The sequence below is a fragment of the Pteropus vampyrus genome, unplaced genomic scaffold (genome assembly GCF_000151845.1).
Source record: "Pteropus vampyrus isolate Shadow unplaced genomic scaffold, Pvam_2.0 Scaffold92, whole genome shotgun sequence".
Classification (NCBI taxonomy): Eukaryota; Metazoa; Chordata; class Mammalia; order Chiroptera; family Pteropodidae; genus Pteropus; species Pteropus vampyrus.
This window is the reverse complement of record NW_011888873.1, coordinates 2,448,058-2,465,152: the sequence shown is the minus strand read 5'-3', so window position 1 is coordinate 2,465,152 and position 17,095 is coordinate 2,448,058. Positions and strand designations below refer to the sequence as shown.

The 17,095-nt window shown below is 44.8% G+C and overlaps 1 protein-coding gene across 2 annotated transcripts in view; it reads right to left on the bottom strand.

The window, feature by feature from the left end:
- Window positions 1-17,095, bottom strand: part of IRF2 (interferon regulatory factor 2) — a 75,198-nt gene that overhangs the window by 2,081 nt on the left and 56,022 nt on the right. For both annotated transcript variants that reach the window (XM_011364027.2, XM_011364026.2), the window contains exons 7-8: window positions 7,147-7,311; window positions 8-54 (exon numbers count right to left, since the gene is read on the bottom strand). In XM_011364027.2, the coding sequence (XP_011362329.1) occupies window positions 8-54; window positions 7,147-7,311 (212 nt within the window). The remainder of the gene's footprint in view (window positions 1-7; window positions 55-7,146; window positions 7,312-17,095) is intronic.

The window sequence follows — 17,095 nt, the reverse complement described above, 5'->3', positions numbered from 1 at the left end:
TGCTTACCTCGGAGCTCTCTTCATCACTGGGCACACTATCGGTAGTTTCGCTTTCTGTTCACAGAGAGAAAAACACAGGGCCATCATTCCCGCCACACAAACTTGTTTCGAGGCTCAGGCAGTGTTTAAGAAAATGTATCAGCACTTCTCCAAAGATAAATGAGTAACTAAACTCGTAATCTTTGTCCCCTCTGTAAGGTCAAACCCTCGTACTTGGGAGATGCTAGAGTCAATATGGTTCTTCTGATTTTAGCCCTTGGGAGAAAGGTTTTAGAATTGAGGAGTGGCTCACTTTCCAAGGGCCAGGCTAAGTTGACTCACGGCCGCCACGTCCCAGGATGGGGTGCTGGTCCCCCTGGTGCCCGTCTCCCGGTGCCCCCTGCTCACTCCTGCCTCCACGCCAGACCCAGTCCTCACCACTGCTCTCCCCACGATGCCCCACACTGGTTCTCTCCTCCAGTCTGTGTCAGAGTTCATCTAGTCCCAACTCAGGGACTCCCTAGATCAGCGGTCCCCAACCTTTTTGGCACCAGGGACCGGTGCTCCTATGAGAATCTAATGCCTGATGATCTGAGGTGGAGCTGAGGCGGTGATGCTACATTGGGGAGTGGCTGCAAATACAGATGAAGCTTTGGTCACTTGCCCACCGCTCGCCTCCTGCTGTGAGGCCTGGTTCCTAACAGGCTAAGGATTGATACCAGTCCACGGTCCGGGGGTTGGGGACTCCTGCCCTAGATCACCCCCATTCGACTGATCCCTCCTTTACCTCGTACCTCTTTAGCACTTATATCTTGGATTTATCAGTTGCATCTCCCACCCGGGTTACTGTGGATGGACAGATTCTAGGGTGGCCACCATGCCCCTCATCCCCTGGTGTTGATTTTCTTGTGGGATTTCCTCCTTGAGATTGTGGATGGGACCTGTGACTCCAACAGAACACGGCGAAAGGGATGGGATGATGTGTGTGATTGCGTAAGGTAAAACTGAAATCTGTCCTGTGAGGAGACTTTCTCTTGCTGGCCTCGAGGAAGCGAGCAGCCACGTTCGTAAAGCTCACATGAGAAAAAATTAAGGGCTGCTTCCAGTCAACATCCAGCAAGAAACTGGGGCCCTCGATGTGATAACCTTCAAAGAACCACATTCTGCTCCAAACCACGGGGACCTGAATGAAAATCATCCCCCTTCGGTCCTTAGACAGGACATCAACCCTGGACTGCATCTTGACTGCAGGACTGTACAGCGAGTACCCTGAGCAGAGGACCCAGCTTGGCCATGCCTGCACTCCTGACACTCAAAACGGCAGGATAATAAATGTGTGTTGTTTCAAGTCACTAGGTTTGTTCGTTAGACTGTTATGCAGCCACAGATAACTAATTCCATTGCCATCCTGATTCTGCCTGCCAGCTGTGAGGCATGGAGCACGTTACTTAACCTCGTTGAGCTGCAGTTTCCTCGTCTACAAAAGGGGAGTATACATGTTCCAAAGAGGGCTGCGTGACGAGTGCGTGAGAGTGTGGGCAAAGGCCCAGCGCAGGGCCTGGTGCACACAGCGCACGCTCCGTAAATGCTACGCGTGCCTCTGAGCCGAGCTCCTCAGCCCTGGTCCACACTGGATGTATGTGCACATGCTCGAATAACAGACTCTAAGTTAATAGCTAGTGATCACATATCACCTGTACCTATAATACAAGATTTAAGTAAAAAAAAATTTTAACTTTTTAAAGTAAAATTGAACATTTTTTTAAGTAAAAAAATTGCTGGTGTGCAGTTGTTCAGTGCTCACAGCTTTGAGCAATGAAAGTACAGAAGGTAGAACTTCTGACGTACACAGACCCTTAGCAACCCCTGAGGCTGGGCCGTTCATTTCACAGATGAGGCTTAAAGAGAAACCGTGACAGTGACCGTTAATGGAATGCAGAGTGCCAGGCTGTGCGGGCGCCTTTGTAGGCAGGGGTCCTTTAGCCCTCACGAGAATTCTAAACTGGGGAGCAGCTCCTACCGTCCCCTGTTAAACTCCCCTTCAGCCAAGCCTACAGAGAAACTGGTCTCTAGTCTCACCTCTTGCTGGTGGCACGGCTGGGACAGACCCAGCCCAGGCAGAGCCCTTTCTAATGCCCAGAGCTCCAGCCACAGCCCAGACTTTCTATGTATTAAAGGCTAAAGAACAAATGGACACACTGAGCCAGAGGTTCCTTAAACAAAGAAAACGAGAACTCCACATATTGGCCCTACCTAGAGCCTTTTGGCATGTTTCTCGGTCACCGTTCTGCAGTGACTTCTCCCGGACACGAGTGATCACGGCCGAGAGTGACCGTGAGCAACTGAAGACAGGTTTATCGTCTCCTCAGACTGAGCAGACTTCTCTAAAGCTGCCCTGACTGGGAGCGACACACCCTCAGCTGGTAATGGCACCAGCCAGCAAGACAAAGTGGCAATGCCAGGAGGGAGAAATGTTACCACTCAAAAACAACAGAATTGTTTTTGGAACAACAGAAAGGAAAATCCCCAACCCCTTCCTCACAGAACCCTCCCGCTAGCTCGCACCCCGAGGAGGCAGGAATCAGTGTGCCACTCCCAAGAAAAATGAGGAACAGAGATGTTGAGAAACCTGCCAAAGTTGCAGACTGAGTCAGCGTAGAGGAGAGAAAATAACACGGCACTTGTGCTCGGGGCCTGAGGTACTGAACACAGCAACTGGTTCTGAAGCATGCCCGCCGCTCCTGCCTCTGATGGGATTTCAAGATCCCCTTTCCGTTTTAATGCTCAGCTTTCTCTGTACTCTCAAGCCAAGGTTTCTCTTCCTTTCATATATGTCTAGGCCTCTCCACTCCTGATTATTCCTCATAACTATCATCATCTTCTGTTCCTTTCCCCTTCAAATAAAAACAAACAGATGCTAATGGGCATGCTTTGGGGGCTGGAAAGATGTGAAAATGAGCAGTTAACACCAAGGGCCTGGTATCCCACCACAGCCCACGTTGTGGGAGAGTTGGAACCTGTCAGACCCCGGGTGAGACCCCTCAGAAAGACCTTGCACAGACCAGGAACGTGGTCAGAATGATAACTGAACTTTAAATGCCCAGTTTTCAACTTCAGGGAAATAGCTGGAGACAAGACACACACGTTCTAAACTGTTAATTTAGACATAAATGTGAGTTGAGAGCGCTGTTTCTAAATTAAGATCAACTGCTTTTGAAGTAGTTATAAAGATTCTTCGTATTAGCACACTGAGATTTCTAATTGTTACTGTTTAAAAGAATGGCCTTGGGTGCCTTCAGCCTAGGAGCAGAAGATGCTTGAAGCTCCAGCCTGAGGACCCAAGGCCCTGCTCTCTAGAATAAGAGTGGTTCTCATAGCTACCCCTGAAGTGCTTTGTTGGGGGTACTCATGGCCGTTTTCCTCTGTTTGCATGGTTTGACTTCACCAGCGCCATGTTCAAGATGACTTCTTATACCCCGAATGAGCTCACTGCAGCTGCTGCTTCCAGAGTCACGTTACTGCTGAAATATCAACACGAGTTATTTCATTTTCCCCTTTGATTCATTTGGATTTGTTTTTTATTTACTTTGCATCCAACAGAAGACAAATATTTGAGAGTTGCTTCCCCAGCATGGTCCGAATAAGTCGAAAGAGCATTAACAGGTACATGAGTAATTCCTTTCATCTCTCTGGTCTCAGTCTCCCTGAAAGCAACCAGGTGAGAGGGAAGGGAAAGCTTTGGATTAGATGAGCTCACAGATTCTCCTTCCAGGGCTGCAGCTCCAGGGCTGCAGAACCCTCGTTTCAGGTTAAGACTCCACTTCGGCCCAGTTTTTACTGTCAAACCATCTCAGGAACATTATGAGGGGGAGACAGTATGTTTTATGATGAAGCATTTCTGCACTCTGACATCCTGGTCCATCTTCTGGAGGGCTCTTCTTCAACAAGTCTTATTAAGATTGAAGAGGATTTCTTGCCCTAGATCGTTTCCTCAATTACTTTCACTAGAAGCCTCAATGGAAAGGTTTAAATCGAGTCGTCTTAATCTCAAAGCACTTTTATCTCTGCCACACCCAACAGAATGCAATGGTTTCCATAAGGACCCAGAATCTTCACTCCTGGTCGCTGGTCATCGGGCCATCTCCATTCCCTCGGTTATAACTGGTTAATCCTTTGTACCATGTTTTCTTTCTAGCCAGTCTCCATCCTCTTATCCGGCCTTCCCCAAAATGCTCTTGTGGCTTTCTTTTACGAAACCATCGAGAACCTAATAAAATCTTGGTGCCACACATCAAGCAAGAGGCCACTTTATGGTCGACCTTTGAAAATGAAATGACTCTCCTCTAGTTTCCCAAGACTGGGCTTTGGGACGTCCCTCCCCAGGATGAAAGGTTTACAAATCCAACTAGAATTTCACGTTGTCTTAAAATGTCCCATGCAAGTATTTCCACTCGAAGAAGCTGTCTGTCTTCTTGCTCACCATAGTATTTAGACCATGGAGAAGACAGCCTTGCAAACTGAATGTGGTTTTGTAATATTACTGGGATTATATTTCAGTGATCAGTAGGGGGAAAAAATAGCTAACAACAGCCTCCAAATACCAGTTTCCTAAACAAATGAATGGAAGTGGTTGGAGGAGGCTGAAATTCAGTTGAATAATCCAAACAAAAAAAACCCTGTCATGGAAAACAGGCAAACAGCCAATCCTGTTGGAGAACACGAAGGTGGGAAGGTGAATACAACTGAAAAGCTGCCTTTCCCAGCAGCATGCTCTAAAATTCCTGCCTAAATAAGACAAACTGGCCATGGTCAGTAACGGATACATTTCTTATGTGTCTGTAGGCTCTGGAAAAATAGTAGTGATGAAACATTTTGGCTCCAACCAATATGCTTCCCTCCAAAGGGTTTTGGAGAATTCAGACAATGAAAACAACAGAAAGAACTAAAGGCCAGGCTCCAACAAAACCCCGCTGCCTGCCAGCCTGGCACTGAAATCCTTTTTTTTCAAACCTATGCAAATATCCTGAAAAGGGTAATGAAATTTTCATTTCTCTCTGCATGAATCAGCTGTTCTTGGGATTCTTCTGTTAAAGCAAAATGCCACTGCTGGCAGAACAGCAAGAAGAGGTCTTTCCAGAATCTCCACGAAGACTTTACAAAAGTCTTACTCAACACAGCAACAGAAAAAGTCTATTCCAAAGCCCCAACCCCTTAAAAAAAAAAAAAAAAAACTACATGGGATGTAATGCCTGCAGCAGCATGATACAGAAATAAGTCACAGATTTTTAGCCAGAGCTATGTAAACATAAGCAGAGTAGCTTAGTGTTTTAAGCTTCGGTTATACCTGCTATAAAATTAAGGCAGAAACATTCTGCTCTGCCTCCCTTGGTGGGTCTCTGAGACCATGGATGTGGCTGTCCAGGGCAGCATTAGGACAGAAGGATGAAGAGCAGTCTTTTGGCATAAGCTACACGTGGGTTCCAACTGTGCTGCTCTGTTGTTCATCCTTGGACATGCTGCTTTACCCAGACTGGCCCTGAATTCCTAACTTTTCAAGAGGGAATAGTGATGGTACCCAGGCTGATAGGGTTATTCTTAATACAATTAAGGCAATGGATTCCAAGCATCAGCACAGCTCCCAGGGCACAATACACATGCAAGAAATCATAGTTATTATTAGTGGGGACTGGCAAAGGCCAACAAGGGACCCGCACATAGGAGTTCAAAATATGCTTGATGAATAAAAGTAGCTGATAACAAGCTTAACCTGTTTGACAGATGATAAGCTCCTTGTAGGCAAGGTTTGGTCTTACATTCCTTTAGTGTTCCTCGCACAAAAGAAAGTTCGGACCTGAGGACATCACGTAAGTGAAACAAGGCAGTCGCAAAAGGACAAATGCTGTATGATTCCACTTACATGAGGTGCCTAGAGTAGCCAAATTCATAGAAAGTAAAATGGTGGTTGGCAGAGGCTGGGGGGAGGAGGGAGTGGGAGTTAGGTTTCAGTTTTACAAGATGAAAATGTTCCGGAGATGGCTGGTCGAGAGGGTTGCACAACAGTGTGAATGCGCTTAATGCCACTGAACTGTACACTTAAAAATAGGAAAAATGGAAAATTTTATGTTATGTATATTTTACCACAATTTTTAAGAAGAAAATTGTGGTTCCGGTTATTTAGGACCGATAATTCACAAACAACCTGTCATTTGAATCAGCCTAATTCTAATGCTGATTCTGTGCCAGTCACTGGGGTGGCCCCTCAGCTGAAAGACACTCTATTTGGCCGCACATAAAAAAGACACTGGGAAGAATTCCTGAACCATTTGTTAGAGCTGACTGTAGTTACTCATGATAGGGCCTCTGCTTTTTATTTTCAATGTTTGCAAGCAATAACACTGACTCGTAATTTATATTTTCTAATTACAATTGCGTCCCAAGAAAACTAAATGGAGATCACTTGGAAGAGAGCATAAGATGATGTAACGCTAGTAGGAAAAAGAATCCATCAATTTATCCTGTAAAGATGGAAGAACCAACTGAATCGGGTTCTAAACCCGTCTGGGCCAGTTCCTGCAATTATGTGGGCATTCCCTGGGGAATCAGAAATGGGCTCAGTTGCCTGGCCCAATCAGAAGCTGTACTAAATCGAAAAAGAAAGGGAACATATGTGGAAGTGACAAGTAAACCCGGTGGAATGAAATGGGTCTTGGGGTCTGAAAGTTTAGTTCAAGTCCTGACCCAAACACTTACTGGCTGTGTGACATGGAACAAGTCCCTTCGCTTCCCAAAATGAAGGAATTGAAAGAGATGATCGCTAAGGTCCTATCCAGCTTGGTTAAACTCAGATTCCATTACAAACACTCTTCCAAATTTCTGATAATTCGTGCAAGTAAAGTAGACTCGGATGAACTATTTTCCCCCAAAGAAATCTTATTTATTTGTTAGTCATGCATGAAAATGTTATGGGTGAGAACAAAAGTGTCCAAGATGATTTTGGTTGAGGAAATTAAAGCAAGAACAATCCCCAGGAGAGAGGAGAGGTTTTTTTTTGTTTGTTTGTTTGTTTTGTTTTGTTTTTTGCCGTGTGGTGAAACGGGTGACCCTAGACTAAAGGACTGCCTTCCCCTGCTCCTTGCTCAGTTCCACCGGTCCCCTCCTCCCCCTTACCTGCGTAGGAAGACACAGGAGAAATCTGCAGAGGGTAGAGCTCACTCATGCTGACCGGCTGTTCATCGCTCTCAGTGGTCACTTCCACAACTTGGCAAATATCCGGCGGATTAGTGACAATCTCTTGATCCTCAATGTTGCTGTCCAGATGTGACTGTCCTACAACTTCAAAGAAAACAGAAACATCATGTACCAACGTCTCCTGACTTCACAATTCAAGTACACTCTACTCTCTCAAGACAGAAAACCTTCCCAAAAGGGCCAAACAGCCAAGAGTCAGATTCTTAGTCACCACACGTCATCTGCCATGAAACTGAAGAGCAAACCGTAGCTTTGGGTTAACGTCTCCAGAGAAGCAGCTCGCCAATAACCTGGCTCCCCAGGACTATTTCCAGCATGCCTGGCAATGGTGCTTACAGGTGGCAAAGTCCCAAACTTAATCCAGTCACAGCCAAGGCTGTAGGACCAGAAGCTGCATCCAGACCCAGCCCCAAGGCCAGCTAGACAGTGCTTTGAATCTGACCCACTTCTATTCTCTGCTCGATCTCTGATGGAAGCCGTTGTTATTATCTGTGTCCTGGGGTCTAGAGAGACATTATTAAATCTTAGTAAGGAGGAAGGACCACCAAAATCCGCCTCCTTGTGTCATTTCTATCTGTGGGGTGCTCTATTCTTACTCCTAGCCCTCTTCCTACTCTGCAGGCAATGTGAGCTCTGGATGAAATCTCAGAACAATGGAACGGAATGGTTTCCCTGTTCTAACACGCATCAGCAACATCAACCCCCTCAGAACACTGTCAAGGTGAATTCTGACCACCTGGCTCTAAATCTTGCCTCGATTTTTTAAATTAAACTTTTTAGTTTGAGATCATTGTAGATTCATACATGGTTGTAAGAAATAACAGAGACCCGTGCGTCCTTCGTGCCCTTTATCCACGTTTTCTCTGATGGTAACATCTTGCAGAAACATAGTATAATATCAGGATATTGGTAACAATCTACGCACCTAGTCCAGATTTCCTGTTTTACTTGTACTCCTCTCTGTACCTGTTAATGTGTGTGAACTTAGTTCTACGGAATTGTATTGTGTATGAAGTTTCATGTACCCACCGCCACAGTCCAATACTGAACAATTCCATCACAAGCATCTCTTGTTACTCTTTTGTAACCATATCCACCTTCCTTCGGCCTCCTCCCCTTGGCTCTAATCCATGACATCTACTACTGTTTCCCATTTCTCTAATTTTTGTCATTTCAAGAATGTGTCATAAATAGACTCACATAGTAACTTCTTGAGATCGGCTTTTTTTCACTCAGCATAATTCTCCGGAAATTTATTCATTCAAGTTGTTGTGTGTATCAATAGTTGGTTCCTTTTCATTGCTGAGTAAGATTCCATGGTGCGGATGTACCACAGTTTGTTTAACTGTTTGCCCACTGAAAGACTTCTGGGCTGTTTCTATTCTTTGGCTATTACAAATAAAGCTGCTTTGAACGTTTGTGCATAGGTTTTGTATAAACATAAGTTTCCATTTCTCTCAGATAAATGCCCAAGAATGCAATTGCTAGATCATAAGTAAATGTTAGCTTTACAAAAAAATTACCGAAATATTGTCCAGAGTGGCTATACCATTTTACATTTCCACCAACAGTGTGTGGATGATCTAATTTATGCCTGTTCTCACCAGCCTTTGCTACTGTGACTATTTTTTTGCTTTAGCCTTTCTGATAGGTGTGTAGTAATCTCATTATGGCTTTCATTTGAATGCCCCTAATATCTTGCCCTGCTTGTAAATAGAGCTGACATTTTATGTCAGCTGGCCATTAATTAGATATAATATGCCTGAAAACTGGTACCAATAAGCACATGGGAACAACAGTGTTTTCCTGAAGGCCTCAAAGCACTTTGCCATCATAATTGATGTTCCACTCATGGTTCATGTATCAGTTATTTTAACATTTCATCCCATGAGAATGACAGAGAAATCATCATTATCCTGTTATAAATGAAGAAACCCAGGCACAGGGAAGTAGAGTGACTTGTCCAAAGGCATATGTTTCGATTATATGCAGTGCTCTATGTCCCTGAAGGAAGGAATGTGGACTCCTTCCTTCCTAACCTGAACATTTTATAGATGTTCAGGTTAGGAAGGAAGGAGTCCACATTCAAGGCTCCTGGAGAAGTTAGCTATCATGGACAAGCTCCTGTTTTCACCGCTCAAAGTATTTTAATTGCTCAAGTATTTTTGTTTAGAAATGGGTTCCTATTATGATTGCTTTTTGGGGGGGAGAAGGTGATGAAATGACTAACATAAGGTAGGGAGAACATTAGCTGATTTCTACTCTGGGAAGGTTTTAGAAGAGAGTAAGAATACGTGGGTTCTCTAATGAAAGAAAAGACACCACGGAGGCTGGGAAAGGAGATGTGGGGATGTGATAAAAGAGTCCACAAAGCCACAGCATGCAGAATGGAAGGGAAATTGGATGCTACTTAGGTTTTCCTGGAGGGGATAAAGTGAAAGAAAAAGAAGGCAGGCTAAATATGGCAGGCAGACGCCCAGATTCTTATTTTATCCTTTTAACTATCTCTTTGAGCACGAGAACATCAATTATGCAGTTCACTAGACACAGACCGAGCGCTGACACTGACCTCTCTCAAGTTTCTTCTGTCTCTTCTCCCAAACAAAACAAAAGAGCAGGAAAACGAGATTTCCCAAATCCTAAGAAGCAGTTAATGAGTGGAGACAGAAACCAAATGGTGTGTGTGTGTGTGTGTGTGTGTGTGTGTGTGTGTGTGTGTATGTGTGTGTGTGTGTAAGGGGTGGGTACGAGCAATACTCTGAGGCAATTCAGCTCTTATATAAATCTGATTTATATCAAAGCCACTTTAACTTCCAATACTCCAAAGTTCATTTCCTTTTGCACTGTCATTGTAAATAGAGAGATAGCAAGCTAATTAGGAGTATAAACAACGGCAGCAATTTCAGCATTTTTCTAATTATATCCCTCTGTTCTGACTAACAATTCTCTCCCTCACTGTTTTTCCCCATGATGCCCAACTTGGTGATTCAACCGACAAAGCTTTATTGAGCACTTACTTTGTACAGGACATTGCTGTCAAGAACTAAGAGGGGCAGAGAAAGGTCAGTCTAGTTAAAGACCTGGTTGATACTAAGTCCAGTAGGGCTGCAGACCGGCACCTAATAACCTCGAGAGGAAGTTTAGGACAGTAGTGAAAAGACAAAGGAGGGGGAGGCAGGGCGGGACCATGTGATGAGAGTTGAGGAAGTGGAATTTTTTTTTCCAGTTCGAGGAATCAAAGACTTCAGTGAAGCAATGACACAGAGCGGGGAGGAAGTAGAAGGGGAGGGTGAGCAACGAGCAGTATTCACAATGCCTCTGGTTTTTTGTGGTGTTTTTTTTTTTGGAGCCTTTTCTTGACCACCCCAGAACAGACTGACCTCTCTTTCCTGAGCGCCTCTCACTCACTGTCCCCACTGCTCAGCCAAAACTCCAATGTGACACGACCTCGTGACATTTCTTGACTTTCTGCCACGTGCTGCAAGTTAATTCCATATATCTTTATTTAACTTTTTATTTGTGTGTCATCTCCTAACCTAATTAGGGCCCTTGAGATTGTTGAGAACCTGCACTAGAATTTTTTGCAGCAAGTCGTAACAACACTCCTGCCTGCACCAGAGCGCTGCTCAGCGAATCTCTGCTGAAGAAACAGATGAACGAACGGACCAGAGCTCGCTGACTGCAGCCAGAGTCCTGCATGAGTCCATGACCTCTGGCAAGCCCGTATTTAACGATAAATGTTTTCTAGAAAAATTCAAGACTTCTGGCAAGTGGGCGCTTTTTTACACCTAGATGAAATGATAAAGCAAGCCATAGTTTCAGAAGCTGAGGGCAGAGGTAGGAAACGTTACGGGTGATGAAAATGTCTTGATTACAGCGGTGATTACACGACCGAGTGCTTCTGTCAAAATTCACAGAACTGTATGCCTGAAAGGGGTTAATTTTACTTAATATACATGACTTATGGCCAAAAAAAAAAAAAACAAACAGATAAGCACCTCTTCTCAAGTGTTATGTGTATCCTGAATGCTGGTAACCAGGATACAACAAAAAACTGTTGTTTTCTGGGCTATGATCTGAATCCCCAGTTAATGCAATCGCCTCATTTCTACAGCCAAACTATCTCCTTAGGAATATGTCACTTTATGGCTCAGGCAGGGATGGTCACTTCTCTCCATCTTAACATCACTGAGGGCAGTTTAGAAACTTCCCAGCTCATACTCACAAGCCCAAGAGAGAGGCAGGGGAACCCCAACATCTGGGACGCTCTCCGGATGTGCTGCAGGCACCCCTGCTCATCGGTCCATTTCCCTGTCTCTCTCTTTCTCTGCCCCCGCCCCCTCGCCACGGGGACTGATTACCTGAACTACCAAAACTTTGCCCCACGTGACCACACAGACTGTAACGCTGAGTCCTGACGACAGAAAAGCCACAGGAATAACAAACGTGTATAATCTGCTATAGAAGTGGCACCCTTTAGGTGTCCAGCATCCTGACTTGATAAATAACAACAAAACCTAACGTTTCCTGAGCTCTTATCTTTGCCTCCTCCCCACCACCACCACCCACAACACCTCACACCCCATGAAGAAGGTACTGTCATCAACCCTTTTTAGGCACAGGAAAAATACTGGGGAGAGTGAAATAACTCAAGGTCAGACGGTCAGTTAAGTGGCAGAGGCAGGATTCGAATTCAGCTTTCTCTGACCGCAAAGTTCAACTCAAGTACTTCGGAGGACAGTCTCCCTAACAGAAAGAGTTAATGAAGTTCAAACTGAGCTACTCTTGGCTTTCCAAGCCCCGCTTAGGATAAAAACTTTCGAATCTCACCTTAATGAAACTCTGGGCTCATAACCAATAGTGAAATTGCTTTTTAACAGTTCTATATTGGGTGCCAAGGAAAGTCTCCAATGGTTAGAGGAGCTAGAAACCCACTAAGCTTCCCCAGCTTATTAAGGTCAGCATTGGAGGAAAAGAGTCACCCACAGGAATGCAATTTTATCTGGACCTAGTTGCTGAGAATTACAACAATATTATTCATGGCTGGTTACTGATGAACTGGTTTGATTCCTTAAAAGGTCATTCTTACTCTATCAACAATTGTTGGCTTAATGTGGGGCTCCACCTGAGAAATCAGTTGCCCCATGCCTCAGGAAAATCTTTTGAAAGTAGAGACTGTTAGAAATAAATAGAAAGGTTTTTGAAGGTGAGTTGTTCCCACTGCTTTTCAGCTGAGGAAAGCTGAAACCCGAAGAGGCCGGGTAAATTGCCAAGGTCACCAGGTGGCTGCAGGGTCAAGAATAAAGCTTATTAGGGGGGGCATATAAAATCAGGTGATCCACGTGGTACGTGGAGAGAAATTCCTCCGTGCCCCAATCCGAAAGTTTGAGAATTGAAACTGTTAATATCAGCCACGATGGCACAGCACAGATGGAGACTACCTTCTTCCTTAAATACATTTTAATGTATTTTGGTGGTATCGTATTATAATCACAATACCATTTTACCACCTTATAACAGTGCTAAAATAATATTATGATTATGATTATGATATGCTATCTGTTCTACTCATCTGATCCTTCAACAACCCTGTGAGGTAGGCAAGACCAGCATTATTACTTCTCTTCCATATATGAGAAAACTGAGTCTCAAAGAGCTTAGAGAGTTTGCCCAAGATCAAGTGATAAGTAAAAAAACTGCAGAGCTGGGCCTACAACCCATGACTTTTAACTTCTAATCCAGTGTTTGTTTGTTTTTTAAATCAAATACGGCAATGGTTTCATTTAGTTCCCACGAGCGATGACGGGAGAGACAGTCTGGTGGGGTTAGTAATTTCAGAGAACAGAGCTGTGTTCCGACGCAGGCAGACAGCCCCAGACTGCAACAGGCTGACGCAGGTACAGGGAGAAACAAGAATGTGACTGGCACAGGATGTACTTTTCACCCTCCAAGGAAACAGCATCACATAAAGGGGAGCAAATAAGGTGTCCCAATCAAAACTCAGTAGAATTCATCAGTCATCTCAAGGGTCAACGTCCTGGGAGCAGAAACCTGGGTAAGACTTCTTGGGTTGGCAGCTTATACTTCCCAGTGGAACTGCCAAATGCCCATTTCTTACTGTGCTGTGCCGACGGAGCTTTAGCGGCCTCTCCACAATAACAAAATTCACAACCAGCCTCGCCTTCTCTCTGGATGGGCACACAGAAGTCAAGCTGTTCAGAATAATTCAAATTCAAAAACAAATATAAAAGAGGTGGGCCAAGGCCAGGTCACCGGGACCCTGGGGACATGAGGGAGACTCGGGTCTTTGTCCTGGGGGCAAGAGTGACATGGTGAGACTAGCGTTTTTAAAAAAATTCTTCTGTGTTGAAAATGAATAGGGGAGGGGACAGAATAGAAGCAGAGCTCAGGAGAGAGCAAGTGACCGGGAACAGTATCAGAAACAGAAAGAAGGGGACAGATACGATGAGGGAAGACAGGGGGGTTTGATAGTTAATTATAAAAAAGATGGGGGTGGCAGGAGAGAGAGGGGAAGGAGAAAATATATAGACTCATAAAAAGAGGGCAAATTTCTTAGGTAAATAAAAACTTCTTAAGGTTGAAAAGACAACAGCCAAATTCCACTGCCCAGGGCTCCTGGCTGCACTTGGTGACAGAGAGCATGTCCCATGCAGTCTCACCTCGGTGACCAGGCTTCCCAAGGTTCAGTCCACTGAAGAAAAATAAGGTATATTACCGGTTCTGAGTCTGGGTGTATTCCGATATCTTGGTGCACATCTTACATGGGGTTTCATATTGCTCTGAGTTTCCTAGGGATCCTGGTAAAACTGGATGCCTTGCTGGATGCCTTGTCTCTGTCCCCACTCCGGAGGGGGAAACAGCTCAGCCCTCCCAGGAGAAGGCATGGGGCAGGCAGCTAGCCCACCGAGAACCAGCATGGAAGACCTTCACTCACTTCCATCTAAAGATCTACCCTACAGCTACTATATACCTTGCAGATGAAATTTTTCATATCTTAAGCACCAGGGAAAATAGCAAAAAGAACAGGGGAAAGGGAGCTGGAAAAAGATGAAGACACAGTCCTACAGCCTAGTGTCACCTTTGGCCACCTTCAAGTCATTATGAATTCTGGTGCTTAGAGGCCCTCGTGGGGGCCTGAAGGGTGGTCTCTAAGTTGTAGATGCGTCCTCCTGTTGATATCTGAGTTTCTAAGCTTGGTTAGAAAAGCTACTCAAGGTTTACTTTAAAGTCAGTTAAATCCGAAAGCAATTACCAAAAATAGCACGTCCCTATAAGGTGCATTTTGGGCAGCCAAAATCAAGACAAAATCCAAATCACGCTGTTCCCTAATTTCTGTGTGGCTAGTCCCTAAGGACTGCCTGATTTGCTTCAGAGCATCATGAATGGCCTCCTTTGTTTGGTAGCAATCTTTGCTTTATTGAAGGGTGGGGTTACCTTTTATCAAGAAACACAAAAGGGTTATAAAACGCGGCCCAGGCAAGTCAGACAGAATGTCCGCACCTGCAAGCTTTTTATACTGGTCTGGAGATCATTTTAATACAGCTCAGCAAAAGCACTGCTAACCTGGGCAGAATGCCAGTGGGGTATTGTCAGAACAATCCAACATGTTGCTCGCTTCTTCCGCTTCCTAAAAACAGAAGTTACCACACACAAAAAAAATAATACAATGCTAAAGACAAGTAAAAATAAAAAGAAGGCATGTTTTCTCCGTCCCCTTAAAGAGAAAGCAGGACTATGTCTTTGGGGGTGCTAACCTGTACATTTTTCCTACTGGAGGGATGGAACATTAAAAGACATGTCGTAAGTATTAAGATGTCGCACTCTTTTTTGGTATGCACAGCTGGCTACATGTGAACGAAAAGGCATGACCAGGACACAGCCTGCTGACAACTGCATGTGTGTTTGTTTCTGCTATGATTTGTGGCAAGAATAGAAGTAAAAACATAGCAATCAAGCAAGAGATCATTTGTCAGGGCAACAGTACACTTCGTGTTTTGCGTACTAATAGATTCGCTTATAAAACAGCCACCCCTGTCCAGAATAAAATGTGCTGGGTGGCTGGCCTCCACTGGATTAAGTTATTGATTTTCAATCCACTTCCCTAGCTAAGACCCTACAGACAATGTGAAAAACTACTATCATGTGAAGCACTCATTTCTGCTCCTAATTTTAATCTCATAAACATATGCTTATAAAAGCAGAATGGAAACACCTTGAAGCTTTTTATCTTGGTGCCTAAGTATAGAACTGGAATGAACTTGGGTTTAGAAACAAATGAACTGAAAGAAATGGTGTCATTTTTAAATTAAAGATTTTTAAAAGCTTTTAAGAGACAGGAGGCTCAAATTCCAAAGTGGCCTTGGAATCAGAATCCCTGTGTTCCTCACCTCTACCCAGAAATCACAAGGATTGGGATGGCTAATCAATGGTCACAAGGGAGCGTGCAGATGAAAGCTCTGTGAGAGGTTTAAAATCAGATGTGCTATTGTTTGCAATAATCGCAAATTCTCCATTTCTTCAAAATACTTGTATGGATCCACTTCATACATAATCATATATCTTTGGAAGGGCCACCAACTACATAGAAAGAGATATTCAAACTCATTTTACTGCCATCCATTATTATTTTATTATTACGGCAAGGAAGAGGATCATTTAATACAGTAGGTGATTCCTAACCAACCCTGCATTTGTCTTGGCCCCAGAAGTAATGACTCATTAAATAAGTGCCAAGCAGATGTGGCACCAGTCATGGCAGGTGCAAAGAACAATCACCCTGGCTGAGGAGTTACATACTGAAGACTCAACCAGAATAAAACAAGAGGGTGGCGAAGCAGCTTGGGGCCTTGGCTAAAGGGAGAGCTGGACCTCTGGTCAGGCAAGTAGCCTAACTCCAGAAGGGAAGTGAGAAGAGCACTCAGTCTTGATGACCTCTCTCAACTCAAAATGACTGTGGGGCAAACTGCCTCCAAGCAAAAGTGCCCCGTCTAGACGTGAACACTGGGAGGAAGCCAAGGCCAGACCTGCCGTGAGACAGCAGGCACTCGACATCCGCTTCATTCTTTCCCTCTGCATTCTGCCAAAGGCCTCCGTGCTCACGGGAGTGCCCACGCACACGGTTCCACTTCCAAAATTCCCAAACCGAGGGGAACACAGTGGTGACTGACATCTGTAGTGGCTGGGGCCTCCTGTTCTTACTCAGCTGAGAAGGAACCCAGAAATGAAGGTACTCGGCCGTGAGGCTTGCTCTTGTAGCCCTGCTGGATCTCCCTGGTTCTCTCCAGCATCGGAAGCCCTCAATGCTTACAACATGGGGCAAAGTTTAATGGACCAAAAGGTTTTGGATTCTGGGGCTGGAGCCGGAATACGAGTTCGCTGCTGGGCCTCTGCCTTGCACAGAGTCCCCACCAACCATTCACCACAGCATCCCAAACAGGAATTTATGGAGATGTAATTCACTCTTGTCACACTGTTGCCTAAAAGCCTCCAAGGGGTGGGTGGGGTTTACACTGTGTGTGTATGCAAACCATTTATGCACTTCACTGTCTGCTATACTTCAATTTAAAAAACTTTAGGAAAAAAAAAAACCACACACTCTCCAGCAGTTTGGAAATAAAATCCAATCTCCTTGACCCCATCCTGCTGCCCTCACTGAAGAGAACCTCTTGCTTCTCACTATGCTCAGTCACACTGGCCCTTCTGGCTCCCCAAGCATGCTTTTATGGCGTGGTCCACTTCGGGCAGTTCTGCCACCTGCCCCACGATGCCCCTCCTCACCCACCCAGCTTCAGGGCAAACGTCAACCCCTGGGAGAGGCCTCCGGTCTAAATCCAGGCCCTGGTTCTCT